This window comes from Trichoderma ghanense (genome assembly GCF_004382785.1).
Source record: "Trichoderma ghanense strain CCMA-1212 chromosome Unknown scaffold_6, whole genome shotgun sequence".
Classification (NCBI taxonomy): Eukaryota; Fungi; Ascomycota; class Sordariomycetes; order Hypocreales; family Hypocreaceae; genus Trichoderma; species Trichoderma ghanense.
In genome coordinates, this window is record NW_027395669.1 from 1,364,188 (window position 1) to 1,383,795 (window position 19,608).

Genomic DNA, 19,608 nt, shown 5'->3' on the forward strand with positions numbered 1-19,608 from the left:
AAGCGCCAGATGGAGAAGTGAGGCATACTGTATGTACCTGTGCATGACATGGTGACGCCCTGTTGGGCTTTCATTGTGGACAAAGGAGCTGTATATCATCTCTCGGCCTTCGTCATACCACACTTTTTGGCAAAAAGCATGGCTCTGTTTCGCTGGACCTGTATGCTGCTCTTTTGCTCGTCATTTTGTTAGGTATTACTGTTTCCCTTGCTTTATTGCTCTCCCAGGTTAACACCTAATACCACACGCACACTACCCACATCCAATTCCTCCAACATCAACCCCCGTTGTCTTGCTTCTGAAGTAGGCAAAATCCATCTACAAAGGGGCCTGGCCTAATCCACCTTCAACCATCGATCAAACAGCCTTCCGAACTCCATACCTATAAAATCTATCAGCACTAAATCACACCCAACTTCTGTAGAACAGCAGTTCAATATATCTCATGTAAAACTCGCCCTTCCCTCCTCACCACTTCATTATCCAGCATAGAACCATCTCCATACTACCTACCCAACAACCCATGGCCACCACATTCACACCCTCTGACACATTCAAAAGCCCATCAACCCGACACCCGGCATCTCGCCCTCACTCACACGCCAATGCAACTCCAACTGCAGCTCCCCCGATCGACAGACAAGCCCCAGATCCAACGCTTATACGAATCCCTGTTGCATCACGTAATATCGCACCGGTACCTCTGCCCAAAGTACCTCGAAAAGAACGGAAGTGCTCCGCAGTGGGACGTGGAGCAGCAGCACTCTATCGTGACCGTTGTGAGTTCGGGAACAGCCACGCCTCGTCATCCTCGTGCTAAGAGAACTTCTACAATGGTCTTCCCGTCTTGAACGCGTGTACATTTTGCCTCGCAGCTACCTTAGTTGACTCGTAACACAAAAGAGCCACTCGCATATACACAATATATACACAAATGACTTCAGCAAAAAAGAAGAGAAATAGAAAAAAAAAAAAAGAGGTTAATAGCGAGCAATTGGCCGCGTACGCCCCTCTACTATTGCAGCATACCTATCCATCCCAAACTCAAAAACCACAACCTGCAAAATGTCCTTGTATAGTATCTCCAAACGCCTCTTTTACTGGCAACGCAAAAACCACGCAATCAGTTGAATTCAAACCTCTCGATATGGTGAAATGCCCTTCTTCAGCTCCGCCACAATCTCGGCAGCCTCGTCAGCGCTGCGCGCCTCAAAGTCGTAGCGTTTGCTCTCTGTGGCTTTGTAAACGACGAGCTATTTTTGGCGCATCTTCTGTTAGCCTCTCTACCACGCAACGGGAACATGTAAACAAGAACGAGGCTGAGCTCGCCACGCAACGACTGTCCACTGCGGGAAGCCGTCACAAGTAGAAATGTAGGAGAGGAAAAAAAAAAAAGTGATTCCTGTGCCACTCACCTTGACGTTGGTGGGATGCTTTCGAGGCACCTTACACCCGATCACGTTGCTGAAATGCACCGTCGTCGTCTTCCCCCCTTCTTGCACCGCCTTGCCCCCCGAAGACGGCACAATGTGAATGTACTCGCCGTCAATCACCAGCACCCGCTCGCTCATGCCCACGATGCGCATCGGCTGCTTGCGCCAGACCGTGTACCGCTTGTAATTGGCACTGGGCAGCTCGTCCGGCTGCATCACCTCGCGCGCCAGCGGGTGCGAGCCAGGTGTGTAGCCCCCCTTCTTGTGCCCCTTGCGCGGCGGCGGCCCGTCCAGCATCGGCACCGTCTTGGGCGACGACGTGCCCGGCGAGCCAGTAATGGCCAGCGGGCCATCCGTCGCAAACCGCCGGCGGTACAGCTCCAGGTCCGTCACGTTGCCAATCGACGACACCGGCCGATCCAGCATGACGAGGGCCCCCGACCCCGGCAGCTTCAAGACATGGTTCGCCTTGTCGAGGTGTCTCTTGCGGCACACCTGATCCAGCACCTCGGCAAAGTACATGTCGGTGGTGATGTCAAGTGTCACCATCTGGCCTGCCGCCACGTCCGATGACATGATGTAGATGCGCAGCAGCTTCTGCTGGCCCCGCATTGCGTTGGACACGTTTGTGCGCGTTTGGGGAGCGTCCGCCAACAGCACGTTGGGCCGGTAGGCAGTCGTCAGGATCGGGTTCGGACGGGGATGTACAGAAGACGGCGGAGAGAGCATGGCGCTGGCGCTGGCACCAGCACCAGCACCGGCACCGGCACTCGCGTTCTCGCTCCTCTCAGGAGCGCCCTCTTCCGCAATCGTGTCTTGAGCCGGCTGCGCTTCCTCCTCCTCCTCGTCTTCCTGCGGCGTCTGCTTCTGGTTGGCCTCATACTCTGCCTCGGTAGCTTCCACAATTGCAAACTCGTCGTACACCTTCGAGTTGGACCTCGTCCGTCCGCCGCCCCGCATGTGAGCATTGTTGACGGTAGTGGCCGACGTGAGGGGCTTCGTCCTGTCAAACGGCGGGAAGTCATCGTCCACCTCGCCGCCCTCTTCCACCATCACCAGCGTATACCAGTTGATGTTGCGCTTTTTCGGAGGAATCGGCGGCTCTCTCTTCTCCTCGTTGTACTTGTACAGCGACAGCCCTATCAAGTCGGCAATGGTGACGGCCCTCTCCACCCCCTGGCCGGTTTGCACGCGTGGTCGGATGAGCACCTCCAGATACTTGCTGGGCGTCTTGGAGAATGCGGCGTAGATGCGGACGGAAATCGCCCCCTGCGTTCCCTCTCCGTTGAGGTGAGCAAACTTTTGAAACGGCACGCTCGACTTGAACCGCTTGGCCTTGAGCGCTGCGGATAGCAGACTCTGAGGTTGGACGACGCTGAGGGGCCGGATGGTGCTCATGGGGCGCGGAGGCGGCAGCGCGTTGAAGACGGACGGAGGCGGGTGCGCCGAGTTGCGGATCGTAGACTGCCTCATAAAGTTCCTCGGGGGCGTGCCCACTACTTGCCGCGTGGGAGAGGCGGTGATGGGATTGTTCTCCACGACGTCGAGGATCGAGGCCTCGTCGATGCTCGCCACGTACTCTCCCGATATGTCTGAGCCCTCGTCCGAGTCGTCGTCGTCTTCGTCCTCCTCGCGAAGCAGCGAAGGGTCGCCGGGCTGCACGGCTTGCGAAGGCTCCTCGTTGATCTTGTCCTGCATCCTCATGGCCCTTGTTGCCGCTCGCGCCGCCTCCCGATGCCTGTACGCCGCTGGCGCGTCGAACTCGTTCTCGGATGATACTTCGCTGCTAGTCACCGTATCTCGCCGTGGCCGTCCGGGCACTATGTTGAGCGATGACTGCGAGCCCCGCCTGGGGGCTCGAGGAGAGACGTTCATGGGCTGGATATGCGAGGCCTGGCCTGGCGAGGATCCCGCACGGTGCCGTACGGGCATCTTGGCAAACTTTATCTGCTGCGCCGCGCGGTGTTCGGACTCGTCCTCGCTCTCGTCGCTAAAGTCGCTGCTGTCGTCCTCCTCCATCTGCTCGCGGCGCCTGCGCCTCTTGGTGGCCGCCCCGGGGCCCATTGTGTCGGCGCCGCCGCCCGTCAGCATCCCGCCATCTTCGAAGCGGTCTTCCAGCGTCAGGCCGGCTTGTCGAGGAGCCTGGAAGTACTCGGAGGCGATGGCCGTGGGAATCGGAGGCGAATGGGTGCGCTTGATGTGTGACGAGTTTGGCCGCCAGCCGGCGGACTTGAAGGGGACGGTGTTGATGCTGCTGTCGTTGACGGAGATGAGTCGCTCGCCCACGCCGTCGGCGATTTCGTTGAGGTAGCCGGTGCGAAGCTGGTACGTGACGAGCCTGGGGGGCATCAGTTAGCTGGCGAAAGATGTCCTGCGCAGCGGCAGCCGTCGAGGTCGGCGGGCTCACTCTTCAAGCTGGATGAGAGACATGGCGAGGGATGCGGTTGGAACAGCTGGCGAGGATGGAGACTGGCGTGAGCGGGAGACGAGTTTGTAGGGCTGAACTTGGTGTTACGCGTGAGCCATGAGCGCTCACATGTTTGCTCGGCACAGCTGGTGGGAGGTTTGATGCGTTGATCATGCAAGGTGGAGGATTGATTCTAGAGACGGAGGTCAATGGCTGGCAGCGTGGGGTAGCGCTGAAAGGACCCCTAGCGCTATGTCGGGCCCTGGAGTGCCGATGCCGATGCTATGAGCTCTTGGAGGCTTCTGTATCTGAATGATTGCGTTGATGGATCGATTGCCTTAAAACGTGCTATTTTATATTTGAAGAGGTAACTTCTCAATATCTCGGCCTTGTATAGCAACTCTTGCTCTCTGTCACGATGAGTTGCCGAGGCCACAAGCTGATCAACGCTTTGATGACATCTCTCGAGTCAATGCTAATCGAGCTCGACTTTGATCCTGCTGCTGCACTTGGCTCAGTTGTACACGAACCTACGCAAGTCCAAGGACTATTTACTTCCTTGTAGAAATGTTTCTTCACCTGATGGAATACAGCATGCCATTTCAACAACCCGCAAGATGTTGCGTACAGCTAGCTCTTTTGCTCAGGGAATCCGGGTCTCTACGATAGATGGCCGCTTGTGGCTGCAGCGGTTGAACATGCACTAAACCCCCTGTAGCTGTCCCTGAATACGATCCACCCACACGTCACACCCTCCAGCTCAACTTTTCTCCTACCACTCTCAACGACCAACGTCCGATCGCATCCAAGCCGCCACTCTCAACAACAATCCTCGCCGTTCCATCCTTACGCCATCAAACATGGGCCTCGTCGATTATTCCGACTCGGAATCAGACGCCGAAGTCGACGCGCCAACCAAGCCCGTCACCAAGGCTCCTCCTCCTCCTCCCAAGAAACCCGCGTTCCAAAAGGTCGTCGACCGATCAAACCCGGGCAAAATCACAATCAACCTCCCCCAAGTCGCCTCTTCCCACGACGAAAGCGCACCAAACGGCGATGGCCCGCCGGCGAAACGCGCGCGCACGGGCGGAGGCGGTCTCTTTTCCGGCTTCAACTCGTTCCTCCCGCCGCCAAAGAACACGGGCAAGGCGACGCTGAGCAAACCCTCCGGCAGCCAGACTCGTCCCGGCATCAATCTCAAGACCAGCGCGGAAAGGGGCTTCAGCCGCGAGGAAGACATCTCGAGCGCCTCCAACGGTGCAGATGATGCTGCGCCCGGAGGGCTGAACTTGCCGCCTCCTAAACGGCCGGCCGAGCCATCAATACCAGACACGATGAAGCCTGCTGAAGAGGTCAAGCTGGTGGGGAAGCCATTGATGTTTCGACCCCTCTCGGTTGCTCGGAATGCAAAGAAGAAGACGGTCAAGAGCACGGCGGCTCCGGCTTCCGCAGCATCAACATCAAAGTCGCCAGCCTCGACACAAGCGACGACGTCAGTGACAGGAACAGAACCAGAGCCAGCTGCAGCTCCAGCGCCGCCTCCGAAAAAGACATCGCTCTTCTCATTACACGTGGAAGAACCATCTGAACCAGCGTCGACAGAAGGAAGGGGAACTTACGAACCGCTCTTTGAGACTGGAGAAGCGGCGGATCCGTACGGCGTGAATGGTCTGGACGAGTATTCGCAGCATGTGAACAGCGGTCATATGCCCGCCACCGTAGCGACGTCGTCCAACGCGACAGAGTCCTTGGATAGCGTTGCCGACGATTTGAACCTGTCCGCCTCAGCGAGACGAGAGCTGTTTGGCCGGGGAGGCGGCGGACAGACGGCGAAGAAACTCATCAACTTCAACATGGATCAAGAGTATCAACACAACGAAGAGCTCAGAGCTGCCGGCGACCAGCAGATCCACAATCCCGTCCGCGCCATACACGGCGGCAAACACAGCCTCCGACAGCTGGTGCAGAATGTTTCCAACCAGCGGGAGGCGTTGGAGGAGAGCTTTGCCAAGGGCAGAAGCAACCGACGAGAAGCTTCAAGCCGCTACGGCTGGTGATGAACCTCAGCAACGTTGGCGACTGGAAGGTGCTTTGGAGATATTGAAACTTTTTAGCGACATGAAAACGTTTTGTATTTTCTTCCCTACGTGCGAATTTGCCATGGCCAGAATACCCCCCCTTTTCCCACAAGAAACGCCGATTCACCGCGCTGTGCCCCAACCAAAGTAGAAAGTTATACTATATAACAGGAAAATGTGAAGAGAAGAAGTTAACAAATCAGTATGCCGGGCCACCTTGACAAAAGCGCTCAAAAGGTTTCCACCGCAGCGGTCTTCCCTATATTCAACCCGTTGCCGCCCATGAGGAAGCCCCATTCGCCGCGCGTCACCGGCGATATGTCGTCGTATCCGTGAGGCGTCATGGGTCCTATTGCGGGCGAGTGCGGCTGCAGGTCTGTGTTTGTGTTTGGGCTGAGCATTTGGTCGATTGTGAAGCGGGTGTTCCACAGGGAAGCCATGGATCGATCGACGGGCCGTGCTGTGTGGACTTGTTCTTCGGGCTCCTCAATCTTTGGTATCTCCTCTGCTTTGTCCGGTTCAACGGGGGATTTGGGCTTGGGTGAGAAGTCCGTCTGCAGCTTCAGCGGGGGCCCGATTCTCCGAGGCGTGGGCGGCCGAGAGAACTTGACAGCCGTCATGGCGACCCTCACGATGCCGTCGTCGAGGATGGTGCTCGAAGGGCTGAGGCTGCCATCCTCCCAGACGTCGTCGACGAAGCGGTTCTTTGGCGGCAGCTGCAGCACAAAAGGGGGCGTATTCGAACTCGGCGGTGGCCTGTCCGACGATGGCATCCCCGCGATGCCGCCCACGAGCTCCGGCCCGCCGTACGCGCGGCGATACATGCGATCGAGGTCGGCGATGGCGGAGGCGCTGACGCCGAGCCAGTCGTAGGAGCGGACGAGGTCGGCGCGGGGGACTTTTGCGCCGTTGTTGGCGAGGACGTAGCGGCGCAGCTCGTCGACGGCGTCCTCGAGGCGCAGCGGGGAGTTTGTCTTTGAGTAGCTCGAGAGGGCGCTCTTGATGGTGTAGAGGCGGTCGAGGGTGAGGAGGCTGAGGCCGTCGGAGGAGAAGAGGACTTCGTTTTGGACGACGGAGCTGTGGTAGAGCTGGGTGGTGAGGTCGCCGGTGCTGGGGCTCGTGAGGGGGACGAGCCATCCGCTCCTGAGAGCATGGTCAACATGGTTTTCCTTTCTTTTGTGTCGAGGATGAAGGATTCTGGGCTTACCCGACGCCAAACTTGTTGCCCGCCTTGAGGAGGGTGCTCTTGAGGATCTTTTCGGTCCGCGGGGACAAGTCTCCTGAGTGAAAGCAGCGGAGACCCGTGCTGTTGGACGCTGCCGTCGATCCGGTGCTCTCGGTCGTAGTCAACGACGACGTCGTCGACGGCGTCATCGGCGGAGGAGAAGACGGAAACGCGGGCGAAAGCGGCCACCGGAACCTCGGACTGGACGCCGGCTCCGTGGAAGGATACGACGACGCAGGCGGGCCGGCGCTCCGGGGACTGCCCACGACGTGCTGCGAGGCCGACCGCATGAGGTGCTTCAGGCTCGAGAACGCGAGCCGGGCGGGGCTGCCGGCGCTGCTGCTGCCGCCGGTCAGGGGAGGGGGCGAGTCCGGGGTCCCGGGCGTGGAGCAGGAGTGCTGCTGCGGAGAGGAAGAGGAGGAGATGGGTGAGTTGAGCAGCTGGTAGTCGCGCTTGACGATGATGAGGGTCAGGTGGATCGACTTGCGGGCGAGGCGGCTCGAGGTGTATTCCAGGACGGGGAGGAGGTGAGGCGCGATGTGGTGGGCGTCGAGGAGGGAGGGGCCGGCCTCGAGGGGGGAGGAGATGCGTTCCCTGAGGGCCATGGTTGCGATATCATGGACGAACACGATATCACAGACAGGATGAGTTCAAGCAGAGAGACAAGTACGGATGGTATAAGACAGCGCAAAGGAGAGAGAAAGTCGTCGGCCGCCCTGGATCTTCCGGTATTGTTCGTTGCTGAACCATGTCCTCCCCTTCAGGGTGAAGGTATCTTGTCTGATGATACTGACTGACCTCTGCTACTGCCGCCGCCGTCCGGGACCGAACGCCGTGGAGAGAGCAAAACAGAGGAGTCCACCAGACGGACAGCCGGGGAAAGCGTCCGAATTATATCAAACACGGTTGCCGCTTACGACAAAACTCCAAGAATAACATGAAACATGGACAAGACGAGCGTAAACAAAGAAAAGGTGACGGACCCCCGCAGCATCACCAAAAGCAAAGAGCCCCAGAAGTCAAATCTGTGGAAACCCAGAAACTGCAGAGCTTTGCCCCTGCATCTCGAGTTATTTTTGACTTCTGGGGGACTGTGCTAGTGGTGGTGATGTGGTTTGAGGAGGGAATGAGATGCATTGCGCTAAGGTCCCGGCTCATGCAGTCGAGGGCCGGGCGCGTAAAGGGGGAGACGAGAGCCACATGGAGGGACGCACGTTATATGGAGTACATAACATATTAGCGCTTGCTTGCGACCTTGGCATGTATCTACTGTACGAAAGCACGGCATTGTTTTTCTACGGGACGGGGAACCAGGGCAAGACAAGGCAAGCAAGCAAGCATGGAGGGGGAGGGGGGGATGGGCATGGGAACATGTGGCAGGACCCTTGTGGTTCTGGCGTCAGCCCTGGGGGGGATCGTGGATTTCCCACTGCTGTGCGGCGGGATTGTGAAACTCGTGTGTTGTTGATGTTGTTGGTTGTGATGACGATGAGAGCTGAGCTAGTGAAGAGGACGTTGATTGGGGGGGAATAGGGGGGGGAGAGATTCAAAACAAGGCATCGTTTGTTTATTTGAATGGGGAGCTTGACCAACCAGCTGCTGCCCTACACAACTTTCTTCATATACATGCCGTACGACATGAAAGCAAACACGACCGGAGAAACAGAGGAATGAGGCAAAGCATGACTTTGTTTTTTGGCTTTGTTTTTTTGGCCTTTTTTTTTTTTTTCTCTGGGCCGTCACACTCGCGGACCCCCCCCCGCCCCCCTGTCGAGGTTACTCCCAGGATGGATAGCAACGGCGGGGAGGAGGGGATTTGATTCGCCGGGATAAGCTGTGACGAAGGAGGGTCGGGCGGCTAAAGAATCGAATGGGATCGTGCCAGGGTTTTATTTTTATCAAAGAGAAAAGATGGGGGGGGGGGATAGTTGGTTAGTGTGATTGGGTGGAGAGCTGGAGGGGGGGATCCTTGTTGACGATTTGGTGGGGAGGATTGTATCAATCTGCGTGATGCTTGGGTTTTTGGTATCATTTGGATGTGGATGTGAGGGTTCGGTGATGATGGGATGATGTGTGACGGTTGATGTGATGCTATGTATGCAATGGAGATGAGGAGATGCGTGGATCTTGGTTGACGGGGGAATTATGTATAGTTGATGCTATTTATATGGGTTTGATGTAGCATCGGTGCCCCTTGATCGAATGTCACCCACACTTTTTGTCTGCTTCTTCTTCTTCTTCTTCTTCTTTTTTGTCCTTCTTTCCTTTCGCCCCCTGGTTCATACAGTATGCCCATGTGGGAGAGATTAGGAGAAGGATTCGGTGGAGATGCTGTGCTGTCCCTGCATAAGCTCTTTTTTTTTATATATATATATCGGTAAGAGGTTCGAATGGTGGTTTGGATGCGGCTGAAAAGGAAGGGTAGCGCGTGATGAGATGGGAGAGGGTGTGATGGTTGGCATGGCGAGTGGATGGAGGAGGGGGGGAGTGGTGGGGTGGCGTTTCAGTTGGCGGTGAGGATGGCTTTTATTGAGTGGTGAGGGTTTGGGTTCGGTGATGTTTTGGTGGTGTTTTTGGGGGATGTCTCTATAGGGTATGTGTTGATGATGGAGTGGTGTTGATGGTCGAGCATTGGGTTGTGACTTCAGTCGAGGAGAGATTCTTTTTATCAGCATCAGTCTATTAATCCAGCATTCTAACTCGCTCCAAAGGAATACAAACACGGTCTTAGAACAAAAGGAATTCACAGCTTATTTCTCTCTCCAACACTAAATCAGATACAGATCCTTGTGCTCAGCCTTGATCAAATCAGCCCCCTTCTCACCAACCATGTACACCGAGTTCTGGATCCGACAGTCCGGAATCACGGGCATAATCGAAGCGTCAATCACGCGCAGGTTCTTCACCCCATGCACCCTGAGCGCCGGATCAACAACACCCTGCTCAATCGTCTTCCCCAGCCGGGCGGTGCCGATGGGGTGGAACGCCGTCTGGCACCGGTCGAGCACGGCGCGCCTCATCTCGGCGTCGTCGTCGAGCGGCATGTCCCAGGGGTACTCGTCAACCACGAGGTCCTTGAAGCCGTCGCCCTTGGTCAGCAGGTCGTAGCTGAAGCGGATGCCCTCGCGCATGGCGATGATGTCGAGCTCGCTCTCGAAGAAGTTGAGGTTGATGTTGGGCTGGTCCATGTGGTTGGCGCTGTTGAGCGTCACCTCGCCCGGCTTGGAGATGGGCCGCACGAGGTCGACGACGACGGTCGTGTGCGCGCCCGTCTTGGGCACCGGGTAGTGCCACTGGAAGGCGCTGCCAAACATGGCGACAAAGTCGAGCTCGAAGTGAGGCTGGCCGTCCGGGCACAGGGGGTCCTTGCCGCCGTTGGCCGCCACCGCCTTGCTGTAGACGGGGTCCTTGGCCAGGTAGCTGTCGATGCGGGGGAAGCCGACCATCTCGAGGAAGCCGGAGCCGAGGGGGCCCGAGTGGTCCTTTTCGTAGACGGCGCGGGCGGCGGCGTTGGCCGCCGTCTTGCGCAGGATGGTGTCGTCCATGCCGTAGTCGTCCTTGACGCGCAGCACAAAGGGCACCGCCGGGTGGTCAATCAGGTTCTGGCCGACGTGGCGCGAGTCGACGATGCAGTCGATGTTGTGCTTGGCCAGCTCCCGGGCCGGGCCGATGCCGCTGAGCATCAGCAGCTTGGGGCTCTCGTACACGCCCTGGGACAGGATGACCTCGCGGTTGGCGTAAAAGGTGAGCTCGGAGCCATCGGCGCGGGTGACGGTGACGCCCCTGCAGACGCGGTCGGCGTAGTCGACCAGCAGCCGCTTGGAGTGCACCTCGGTGAGGACGGTGATGTTGGGCTTGTTCTTGAGGAAGAGGAAGCTGCCGCTGCGCTGGCCCTTGTAGATGCTGTCGGCGCAGTGGTACAGGCCGCGCATGTCGCCGTCGTAGATGTCCTCCGTCAGGGGCTCGCCCATGGACGCCCACGCCTTGGTCAGGGCGTCGCGGAAGGGCGCCAGCTCGTGCAGCAGCTCGGCGTGCGAGATGTGAATGGGCCCGCCGGAGCCGATCTTGGCCAGCTCCGGGTCGTACAGGCCGTCGTCGTCGTGGTAGGTGGCGCTCTTGCGCAGGTAGGGCACCAGGGGGTCCCACGTCCACTCGTCGCCGCCGTACTCGGCCCACATGTCAAAGGTGGCCTTGCAGCCGGGGACCCAGGTGAAGTAGTTGAGCGACGAGCTGCCGCCCAGGATCTTGCCGCGCGTGTTGGGCTTCTCGATGCGCTCGTAGTCGTCGCGCTTGACGATGGTCGTCTTGTAGGCCCAGTCGTGCTTGCTGCCGCGCAGGTTCATGGCGTTGGACGGCGTCATGATCTCCTTGAGCTGCTCCGGGTTGGCCACGCCGGCCTCGAGGACGAGGACCCGGACGTTGGGGTTCTCGGCGAGACGGCCGGCGACGGTGTTGCCCGCAGTGCCGCCGCCGACGACGATGAAGTCGAAGCGGTCTCCGGAGTTGATGGGGACGGTGATGGTCATGTTGGCGGTTGGATTGGTTGATTCGGGTTGTTACAGTGATGAAAGCAGTAGCTGATTCTAGCTTGCAGAAGATTGGAGGTTGATGTGGGTTGTTGCTATTGATGGTGTCGTTGTTCCTCTTCTCGATGAGATGCAGTTGGATCTTGTGGATAGATTGCGCCGGCGAGCTTGAAGCCGTATGATGAATGTGATGGTGCTGATGCCGATGCTGATGGGTGTGATGCTGTGAGTGATGATTCGACACAAAGCCTTCCACCTCGTCCATCTTATATCCTTCCAAACGCCTCATCCTCCTCTCGAATCTCAACCGTCATCGTCATGCCGGATCTCGCTGTCGACACATCCCACCACGGCTCCGGCATCTCCTACGCGAGGATCCACGGGCATCATCCTGGATATCCCGAAGTAGAAGCTTCCCACTAGCACTGTATGCCGATGAAATCGAGTGAAGTCATGGACGATGTGCGCAGCAAGTCAACAAGAAGCCGAACTTGTCCAGAGACGAGCTGTCATCAATGCAAGGCTGCTCCACAACGAGGCTGAGGCGCCTGTATCTCGGCATTCAAGCCACAGATGGCCCCCCTTTTGCTTCCATTGGCCCCATAAATTGCCAGTCTACGTCATCCGCTTCGCTCTCATTGGTGCATAATCCCTGTCACGCTCGCGGCGGTTCGGCATCGTAGCCGTTGGGCCTCCCGGCATCTTTTCTTCGGCCAATCAGCATCTCTCCTGGTTCCAGCTGAGTGGCTGCTTGAGCGTCTGCCATTGGCTCGGGAGAATGGCTTCGTTCTCGCTGCCCTCAGCTTGTGCATACCGAACTCCCGAGCTGGACAAACTGCCGACCAGAGATGCGTCTTTTTGCCTGAATCTTCTTTTCCCTGCATCCTCGTTGCATAAGGCTGATGCAAACAAGCATGACGTCGCAGATCTCTCGGATCGGACGGCGCTCTCCATGCAGATTGCGCAGCGTCGCACGATATCATCTTGACGTCCTTGATTGTGGAAGCTTCTCGTCTCTTCCACTCCGCTAGCAATGCTCAGATCAAGGGCACAGATGAAGAAGACAAGCCACCAGCTTTGCTTTCTACTGGAAATACCGGATTGGAGACGCTTCGGGTCCGGGTGGGGACCGAGAGACGGTCGAGCCGGGACACCTTGGAGGCCCGAAACGGTTTCGGATGGAACTCGGTGTCGGCGTCGGGGAGGCGTCATTGATTCTGTAGAGGCAATGACTCTCTGTGCAGGGAAATCTGCTATGTATCGTGAGGAACCAGAATGCAAAAGGCAGCATGGAGGCTGACGAGAAGTGGACCTCTTGAGAAGCAAGATAATGCAACGGGCAGAGAGTGAAGATGGGGACGTGTATATCAGTCTGTTCTCCCCGGAGCCCATCAACACATGAAAGCAAGTCGTATCTAAATCATCATTCTCCGGCCAAGCTCGCACTTGACTTAATCATCATACACCATTACCCAGTATCATGGCTTCATTCTACACCGGTGCCGAGGGTGAGCCTCTCCCTTTGCCATTCACGCCTTGACCCCTGAAACATCATGTGCTTTGCCTAACACGGTTCAACCCCCAGGATGCCCGTACCCCAATCCCAACGCCAGCGTCCAGCTACGCAACGGCTCAGGAGGGGGCCTCGTGCTCCTTCAAGACACGCAGCTGATTGAGACGCTGGCTCACTTTAACCGCGAAAGAATTCCCGAACGGTAAGAACGTCATCCCAATTCCCATACGAGTACATTGCTAACATGAACTTTCTCACTTCAGTGTCGTCCACGCCAAAGCTGCAGGGTAAGTTCTTCTAAACGCATCCACATCACATAAGGATCGATGCTCACACGCATGGACAGTGCCTACGGCGAGTTCGAGTGCACGCACGACTGCACCGACATCACCTCCGCCAGCTTCCTCAGCAAAGTCGGCAAGAAGTCCGACGTGCTGGTGCGCATTTCGACGGTTGGCCCTGAGCGAGGCTCTGCCGATACCACGCGGGATGTTCATGGCTGGGGCATGAAGATTTACACGGACGAGGGCAACCAGGACTTTGTCTGCAATAACATTGTGAGGGCGTTGATGCCACGATGAGTTGGCCATGCTAACGGAGACTGACAGCCTGTCTTTTTCGTCCGGGATCCGATCAAGTTCCCTTCGATGAACCGCTCTCACAAGCGCCATCCTCAGACAAACCTGAGCGACTCGGACATGGTATGTAGCCCCCTTATACCCCAGATTGTCAACGTGAATTTGCTGATTTGAACGTCTTCTCTAGTTTTGGGAGTAAGTGCTCGTCATATAGCTACAACCTGAGTTGATTCTAACGAGTTGCCATCACCAGCTTCCACCTCGGCAACCCCGAAGGCATCCACGCCCTCATGCACCTCTTCAACGACCGCGGAACTCCCGCCTCCCTCCGCAACATCAACGCCTACAGCGGCCACACATACAAATTCACCAAAGAGGTACTTCCTCCCCCCCCTTATTTTCCACTCACCTCAACAAACCAATACTTACACGAGCATCACCAACAGGACGGCTCCTTCAAGTACATCAAGCTCCACATCAAGGCCCAAACCGGCGTCAAGAACTTCACCGCCGACGTCGCCGCCAAGACGGCCGGCGAGAACCCCGACTTCCATACGCAGGACCTCTTCGAGGCCATTGAGCAGGGCAACTTCCCCACGTGGGACGTCTTCGTGCAGGTCATGGATCCCAAGGAGGCGGAGACGTACCGGTGGAACATTTTTGACATGACCAAGGTGTGGCCGCACAAGGACTATCCGCTGCGCCAGATTGGGCGGTTGACGCTGAATCGCAACGTGAGTTTCTTCTCTACTGGATTGCGGAATGTCTGTAACTAATGGCATCTCGCCAGCCTCAAAACTACTTTACAGACATTGAGCAGGCTGCCTTTTCGCCATCCAACATGGTCCCCGGCATCGCCCCCTCGGCCGATCCCAGTATGTCAACTCTCCCCCTTTTTTTCCCACCATCTTATCAAACCCCCAATCTCCATGCTAATACAACAACTCTCCCCAAAAAGTGCTGCAAGCCCGCATGTTCGCCTACCCCGACGCCGCCCGCTACCGCCTCGGCGTAAACTACCAGCAGCTGCCCACCAACCGCAGCAAGGCCCCCGTCTACAGCCCCTTCCAGCGCGACGGCTTCATGAACTTTTCCGCCAACTACGGCGCCGACCCCAACTACGTCGGCTCCTCGCTCAAGCCCACACCCGTCAAGGCCGGCGGTAAAGTGAGCAGCACGATTACGGAGCACGAGAAGTGGGTTGGTGAGGTCAGTAGCTTTACGAGCGAGGTTGGGCCCGAGGACTTTGAGCAGGCGACTGCGCTTTGGCGCGTGCTGGGCGGTCAGGAGGGCCATCAGGAGAGGTTTGTTGGGAATGTGGCGGGGCATTTGGCCAAGGCGAAGAGTGCCATGATTCGGAGTCGGGTTTATGGTGAGTGCCTGCGAGTTTGAGTGGGAACGCTTGTTGTGATGCTGAAGTGCTAATGGTTTGTTTGGCGTAGAGTATTTTTCACAGGTGGATAAGGACCTTGGAAGGCGTCTTCGCGAGGTTACGGAGGCAAAGGTTGCTGCTGCTGCGTAAATGCACATTGACAAAGGGGGTTGTGCTTTGGAATGGATAGAAGACGGTTCGAGACTTGACTTGTAGACTGATGCATGCTTCTGTCAGAAGGAGTCTAGAAACGGCTCAATGCTGGATACATCAAGTAGAGAAGCATAGAAAGAAACAAACGAATATAGAGAAGATGAAATAAGAAGATGTCCCAGATCTAGATTGGTTTCACTTCATATCACACAGAGGTAAGAATCAAGCGGTGACTGCTCTGTTGCCACCTTTTGCCTCTTTTCTTCCACTTGACTCTTTGTCTCATCCCATCACAGTTCAGCTCACCACAGCTCAATATCTTTCTAATGAGTCTCTTTGTTTAATCACACATCTGATCTACCAGTCGAACGCACATTCCGTGAGATCCTTGCGGTTCCACTCGCCCAACTGGCCTTTATGCAAAAGCCGATACAATTCATTAACCCTCTTCAGATACTTTTCCACTCGCCTGAACCTGGGCCACCTCCCCATCTTGAAGGAACAAGCCGCATCTCCGTACATCAAAAGCCCATAGACCCCTTTATACAAGCTCATAGCCCACAAGATGGGATTCCTTTGTCCATGTCAAGAAAAGTCAGAAAACGGCCAATCACCATTCATGCATTGTGCCTTGAAAGGAATCTGGGGAGACTGCAGAGGTGCCTGCACTAGGAACTCACAGCAAACCAACACAAAACCAAAATCTAGGCATCAAAAGCCCCCATCTGCTGCAAGCTTCCTTCGCTTCACGCGGCTTTCTCGCGCTGAGCACTTCAAGAGTCTCCTGCATGGCCAACAGATCCCGCGAAAGGCTGTCGCGCAGGATCTTGAGGCGCCATTGCTCCCTCGTCATGTCCGAGCACAAGTCTCTCATCTCGACGGCTACGACTGTGACATTGTTAGCGTTTCTCTCTCTCTCTCTCTCTCTGCTAAGGGGGGGGGGGCTCTCGCCATACGTACCCTTCGATGGGGAGGTACTGATTTCGTGGATATACTTGGATCGCTCCTCGGCATGCACCAGCTGCAAAGTGTCCAGGTACTGATTCAGGTTCATGTCCGCGGAGCGACGGTGAATCTCGTAGTCGTCGAGTAGCTCGCGATCAACTTCATCTTCTGTTTGGCATTGAGACAGGACGGCATGTAGCCTCTCGGGATAATGAGGCTCTTTCAGTTCAAAGCCAGCGGCCGTGTCCGGCTGTCCGAGACGGAGCACCATCTCATCGCGTGGCCTTGAACCATTATCCGCCATTTTCAGGAAATTAAAAGGGATGTAAGGACCTTGAGATACGATGGCTGAACACAGCGAAGAAATATATGCGATGAACTGATGTCTTCCCAGGCGTCGTGATCATCTGGACGCATCATCAAGAGAGGAATTCGTTCACATTGTACAGAGCACCAGCAAGGTAAAACCCAATCAGCAGCCAATTGGTCCAGAATCAGGCCGCCACGTCAACTGCAGAGATCAGTCCCGGAGGGTGCAACAAGGGGATAGATAATTGGACGAAACGGACACCCATGCACAGCCAACAACGAAACGTTGTTGCGACACGGCTGCATGGAAATTAGGCTGTTTCCCCCCTCAGTTAGGCAGCGCAGGATTGTACGCCATGAGTCCTGAGATACTCTGCTTTTTCTGCTCGCGTGAGACTCTTGTCAAAGCATCCGTCCTAGGTTGAGGCAATCGAGAAACTTGGCTATTTGTTGACCCATCATCGTTGAGCACTCTTCAGAAATCGACGAGAGCTTCTTTTATTCTTTTACATGATCAAGGAGGCGCTTTGAATGTGGACGAACACGCCATGTCTGACTCGTCTCCCTCAACCGAGAAGAAGAGCCTCGTGGTTCATCTGCAAGTATGGCACTACAGGGCTTCCGAAGGGAGAAGCGTTGATGCCAACAACGCCTTTGCCGACCTCTTTCGCAACACAGCAGACTGGGACGTGGTTCAAACAGAATTCCATGCCGTTGCAGGTCTGAACTCGCACGATCGATACGTCCCCGTGGAGGTGAGTCCAAACACCCACCCCCCCCCCCCCCCCCTTCCAGGCTCCCAGAGTGCACCTAACCGACTATCGTCTCATCAACAGGTGCGTTTCCGCCACAAGACGCTGGAATACGACCACCAGGGCGAAGCCGCCACGGCCGCCGTCCGCAGGTTCTTTTTCAAGACCGCGCCCCAGTTCGTCTACCAGTTCTGCATCAGGAACAGGAGCACTCCCCATAACCTCAACATCTTTCCGGTCGATGTTCCGAAGAGCTTCAAGTCGCGGTACACGCATGTGTATGGACTGAATCCGCTCAATATCCGCATCAACACCTTTCTCCTTCCTGAACGGTTGCGAACGAACGACGGCGAGGACGAGGTGCAGAATTGGTGAGCAAGATATCGCAACACTTTTTCTTCTCCTTCCCCTCTTTCTATTTCTGGGATTCGGCATCTGGGCTGTTCACTGACTGGGCAACTGCATGGTCCAAGGTTGCGAGTCGCGGGCAACGACAACACCGCCGACGATGTCTTGGGAACTCTGGCCGTCGCCGTCAGCCTCTACCTCATCTACCATCGCAGGCAAAACGCAGAAAAAGGGAAAGTGAACGGCCAGGCTGACGGCCAGATCGCAATGGTGAACGGTTACATGTCCGGCGTGTATTTGCCAGAAGAACTCGGCGGATTGCGAGCACTGTTGCGAAAGGTCTGTCCTGTTCAAATTGCGAACCCCAAACATGCAATGCGAGACGGCATAAGCTGACTTCAGCCCCGACTCCGGGACAAAAAGCTGCGCGCAACCGGAGACAATAACGCCTCCCAGCCGGAAGCTCCCATCACGAGTGTGCAAGTGGCATTGAAGGGCGCTGGTCAACTCCTAACGGAGTACGAGCGTCTGGCTGATCTGGTCAAAGGCAGATCGAGGAGGCTAGAAGAGGACCGAGGTGAGTTTCCTCATCACCTGTCAACTCGGCATTTCATTCATTGCGTGCTGGTTTCGGACACTCACATCAGCAGTCCTCTCGTGCCAGGATCTGCACGAGCTGGTGCAAGACGCCCACGCCGTGACGCTCCACGTGTCCAGACTGAACCAAGCAGCGCGACCCATCATCAGACTGCTCGAAGAAAGCTACAAGGACACCATCGCGCACTCCAAACGCCATACAGACGTGGTTGGTATCGTGGGCTACATCAGCCTGACTCTCCGATACTTCACGGGCCGTTCAACGGGAAACGATGCCGAATATCGCAAGTGGGTTGCAAAAGGCGCAGAGGCCACGCAAAAGAAGATGCGTGTCAGGGACTGTAAGTGCTGCCTGTCCTTGGTGTTGCTCATGCTTCCCTTGGTGATACTCACAGCACAGATTGCCATTTAAAGAGCTATAGGGCTGACAAATGCGTATCTATGCAGTCCACATTGAGCTGAAGAAACTAGTCAGGGACGTCCGTCAAGCACAGGGCGCCATTTCCGAGGTGTTTTGCGCTCAAGTCATGAATGTACAGCTGGACGACGCCCTGCCAGAGCACGAGAGGAGGAGGATTCTCGCAACGCTGGGCGTCGACATGGAGGCCGTTTCGAACCCCGTTTACAGCCAGGAGCTGATTCGACACCGGATAAGGACGTTTCTCTCACAGGACACCGTGCTGCGCGACAGCATGGAAAAAGTGCTGGAGGATATGAATGTCAACCGGGATTGAGAGAAGGTCTCGTGAGTGATTGTAAAGAGTAGAAGCAGAGGGAAAATCTCAAGTTTGATAATAGCAATCGAGGTTGAAGATACGTACCGAAGAGCAAAGGACCCCGCTGACCAAATACCGACTGCTGATTCGTCGGTCTAAGCTCGGGAACCCCTCGGATCTGACGAAGCGGGTCGGGCAACCTCCGTCCCCACCCTGACGTCACAATCATAAGCTCCCGAATGCCAGCTCTCGGCCTTCAGGAACTGCTTGAACACACCAAAAGACGAGCGTCTATGAAAGCGGGCAACGCCTAAATCACCACCATCGTATGTAGATAAATAGTCAAGCATATCTTTTCATATTTCTACTATAATTGTACCTCGTTGGCTCGGGGTGAGCAAGGCATGGATGCAACAGCCGGCCGCTTCACGGCACGTCTCTCGCAGCTTCGAAGCCAGAGACTTGTTCGACTTCATCACAGCTATAGTCGCCATCACCGTCTCTTTGTAGCCCAATCTCACTCTCAATCTCAGTTACAGCCTCATTCTCAATTTCAAGGTCCTTCTCAGCCTCATCTCCAACTCCAAGCAAGACACCACTCCTCACTCTCATCCCCATCCACTTACAGACCATCACTCTCTCTCCTCCACCCATCA

At 56.1% G+C, this 19,608-nt stretch overlaps 8 protein-coding genes across 8 annotated transcripts; 3 read left to right on the forward strand and 5 right to left on the reverse strand.

The window, feature by feature from the left end:
- Nucleotides 1–1,133: 1,133 nt before the first annotated feature.
- CCMA1212_006063 (Target of rapamycin complex 2 subunit sin1) lies at nt 1,134–3,863 on the reverse strand (the record flags this gene model as incomplete). The annotated part of the gene is made up of 3 exons (XM_073703304.1): nt 1,134–1,253; nt 1,416–3,771; nt 3,841–3,863. The coding sequence occupies 3 exons, from the start codon at nt 3,861–3,863 to the stop codon at nt 1,134–1,136; spliced, it is 2,499 nt and encodes an 832-aa protein (XP_073558428.1).
- Nucleotides 3,864–4,700: 837 nt separating this feature from the next.
- CCMA1212_006064 (uncharacterized protein) lies at nt 4,701–5,897 on the forward strand (the record flags this gene model as incomplete). Its single annotated transcript, XM_073703305.1, has 1 exon — nt 4,701–5,897. The coding sequence occupies one exon, from the start codon at nt 4,701–4,703 to the stop codon at nt 5,895–5,897; it is 1,197 nt and encodes a 398-aa protein (XP_073558422.1).
- A 251-nt stretch (nt 5,898–6,148) lies between these two features.
- On the reverse strand, nt 6,149–7,748 carry CCMA1212_006065 (uncharacterized protein; the record flags this gene model as incomplete). The annotated part of the gene is made up of 2 exons (XM_073703306.1): nt 6,149–7,061; nt 7,126–7,748. 2 exons carry the CDS (start codon nt 7,746–7,748, stop codon nt 6,149–6,151), a joined length of 1,536 nt encoding a protein of 511 aa, XP_073558423.1.
- Nucleotides 7,749–9,911: 2,163 nt separating this feature from the next.
- CCMA1212_006066 (Choline dehydrogenase) lies at nt 9,912–11,669 on the reverse strand (the record flags this gene model as incomplete). The annotated part of the gene is made up of 1 exon (XM_073703307.1): nt 9,912–11,669. The coding sequence occupies one exon, from the start codon at nt 11,667–11,669 to the stop codon at nt 9,912–9,914; it is 1,758 nt and encodes a 585-aa protein (XP_073558424.1).
- Nucleotides 11,670–12,386: 717 nt separating this feature from the next.
- On the reverse strand, nt 12,387–12,881 carry CCMA1212_006067 (uncharacterized protein; the record flags this gene model as incomplete). Its single annotated transcript, XM_073703308.1, has 1 exon — nt 12,387–12,881. The coding sequence occupies one exon, from the start codon at nt 12,879–12,881 to the stop codon at nt 12,387–12,389; it is 495 nt and encodes a 164-aa protein (XP_073558255.1).
- Nucleotides 12,882–13,145: 264 nt separating this feature from the next.
- Nucleotides 13,146–15,282, forward strand: CCMA1212_006068 (Catalase; the record flags this gene model as incomplete). The annotated part of the gene is made up of 10 exons (XM_073703309.1): nt 13,146–13,177; nt 13,255–13,384; nt 13,446–13,469; nt 13,529–13,739; nt 13,791–13,887; nt 14,001–14,137; nt 14,207–14,494; nt 14,551–14,635; nt 14,719–15,132; nt 15,203–15,282. The coding sequence occupies exons 1-10, from the start codon at nt 13,150–13,152 to the stop codon at nt 15,280–15,282; spliced, it is 1,494 nt and encodes a 497-aa protein (XP_073558420.1). The 5' UTR covers nt 13,146–13,149.
- A 360-nt stretch (nt 15,283–15,642) lies between these two features.
- Nucleotides 15,643–16,563, reverse strand: CCMA1212_006069 (uncharacterized protein; the record flags this gene model as incomplete). The annotated part of the gene is made up of 2 exons (XM_073703310.1): nt 15,966–16,563; nt 15,643–15,859 (listed from the first exon to the last, which is right to left on the reverse strand). Exons 1-2 carry the CDS (start codon nt 16,532–16,534, stop codon nt 15,643–15,645), a joined length of 786 nt encoding a protein of 261 aa, XP_073558421.1. The 5' UTR covers nt 16,535–16,563.
- A 332-nt stretch (nt 16,564–16,895) lies between these two features.
- On the forward strand, nt 16,896–18,970 carry CCMA1212_006070 (uncharacterized protein; the record flags this gene model as incomplete). Its single annotated transcript, XM_073703311.1, has 7 exons — nt 16,896–16,899; nt 17,059–17,294; nt 17,376–17,662; nt 17,765–17,978; nt 18,042–18,216; nt 18,290–18,577; nt 18,684–18,970. 7 exons carry the CDS (start codon nt 16,896–16,898, stop codon nt 18,968–18,970), a joined length of 1,491 nt encoding a protein of 496 aa, XP_073558151.1.
- Nucleotides 18,971–19,608: the final 638 nt, after the last annotated feature.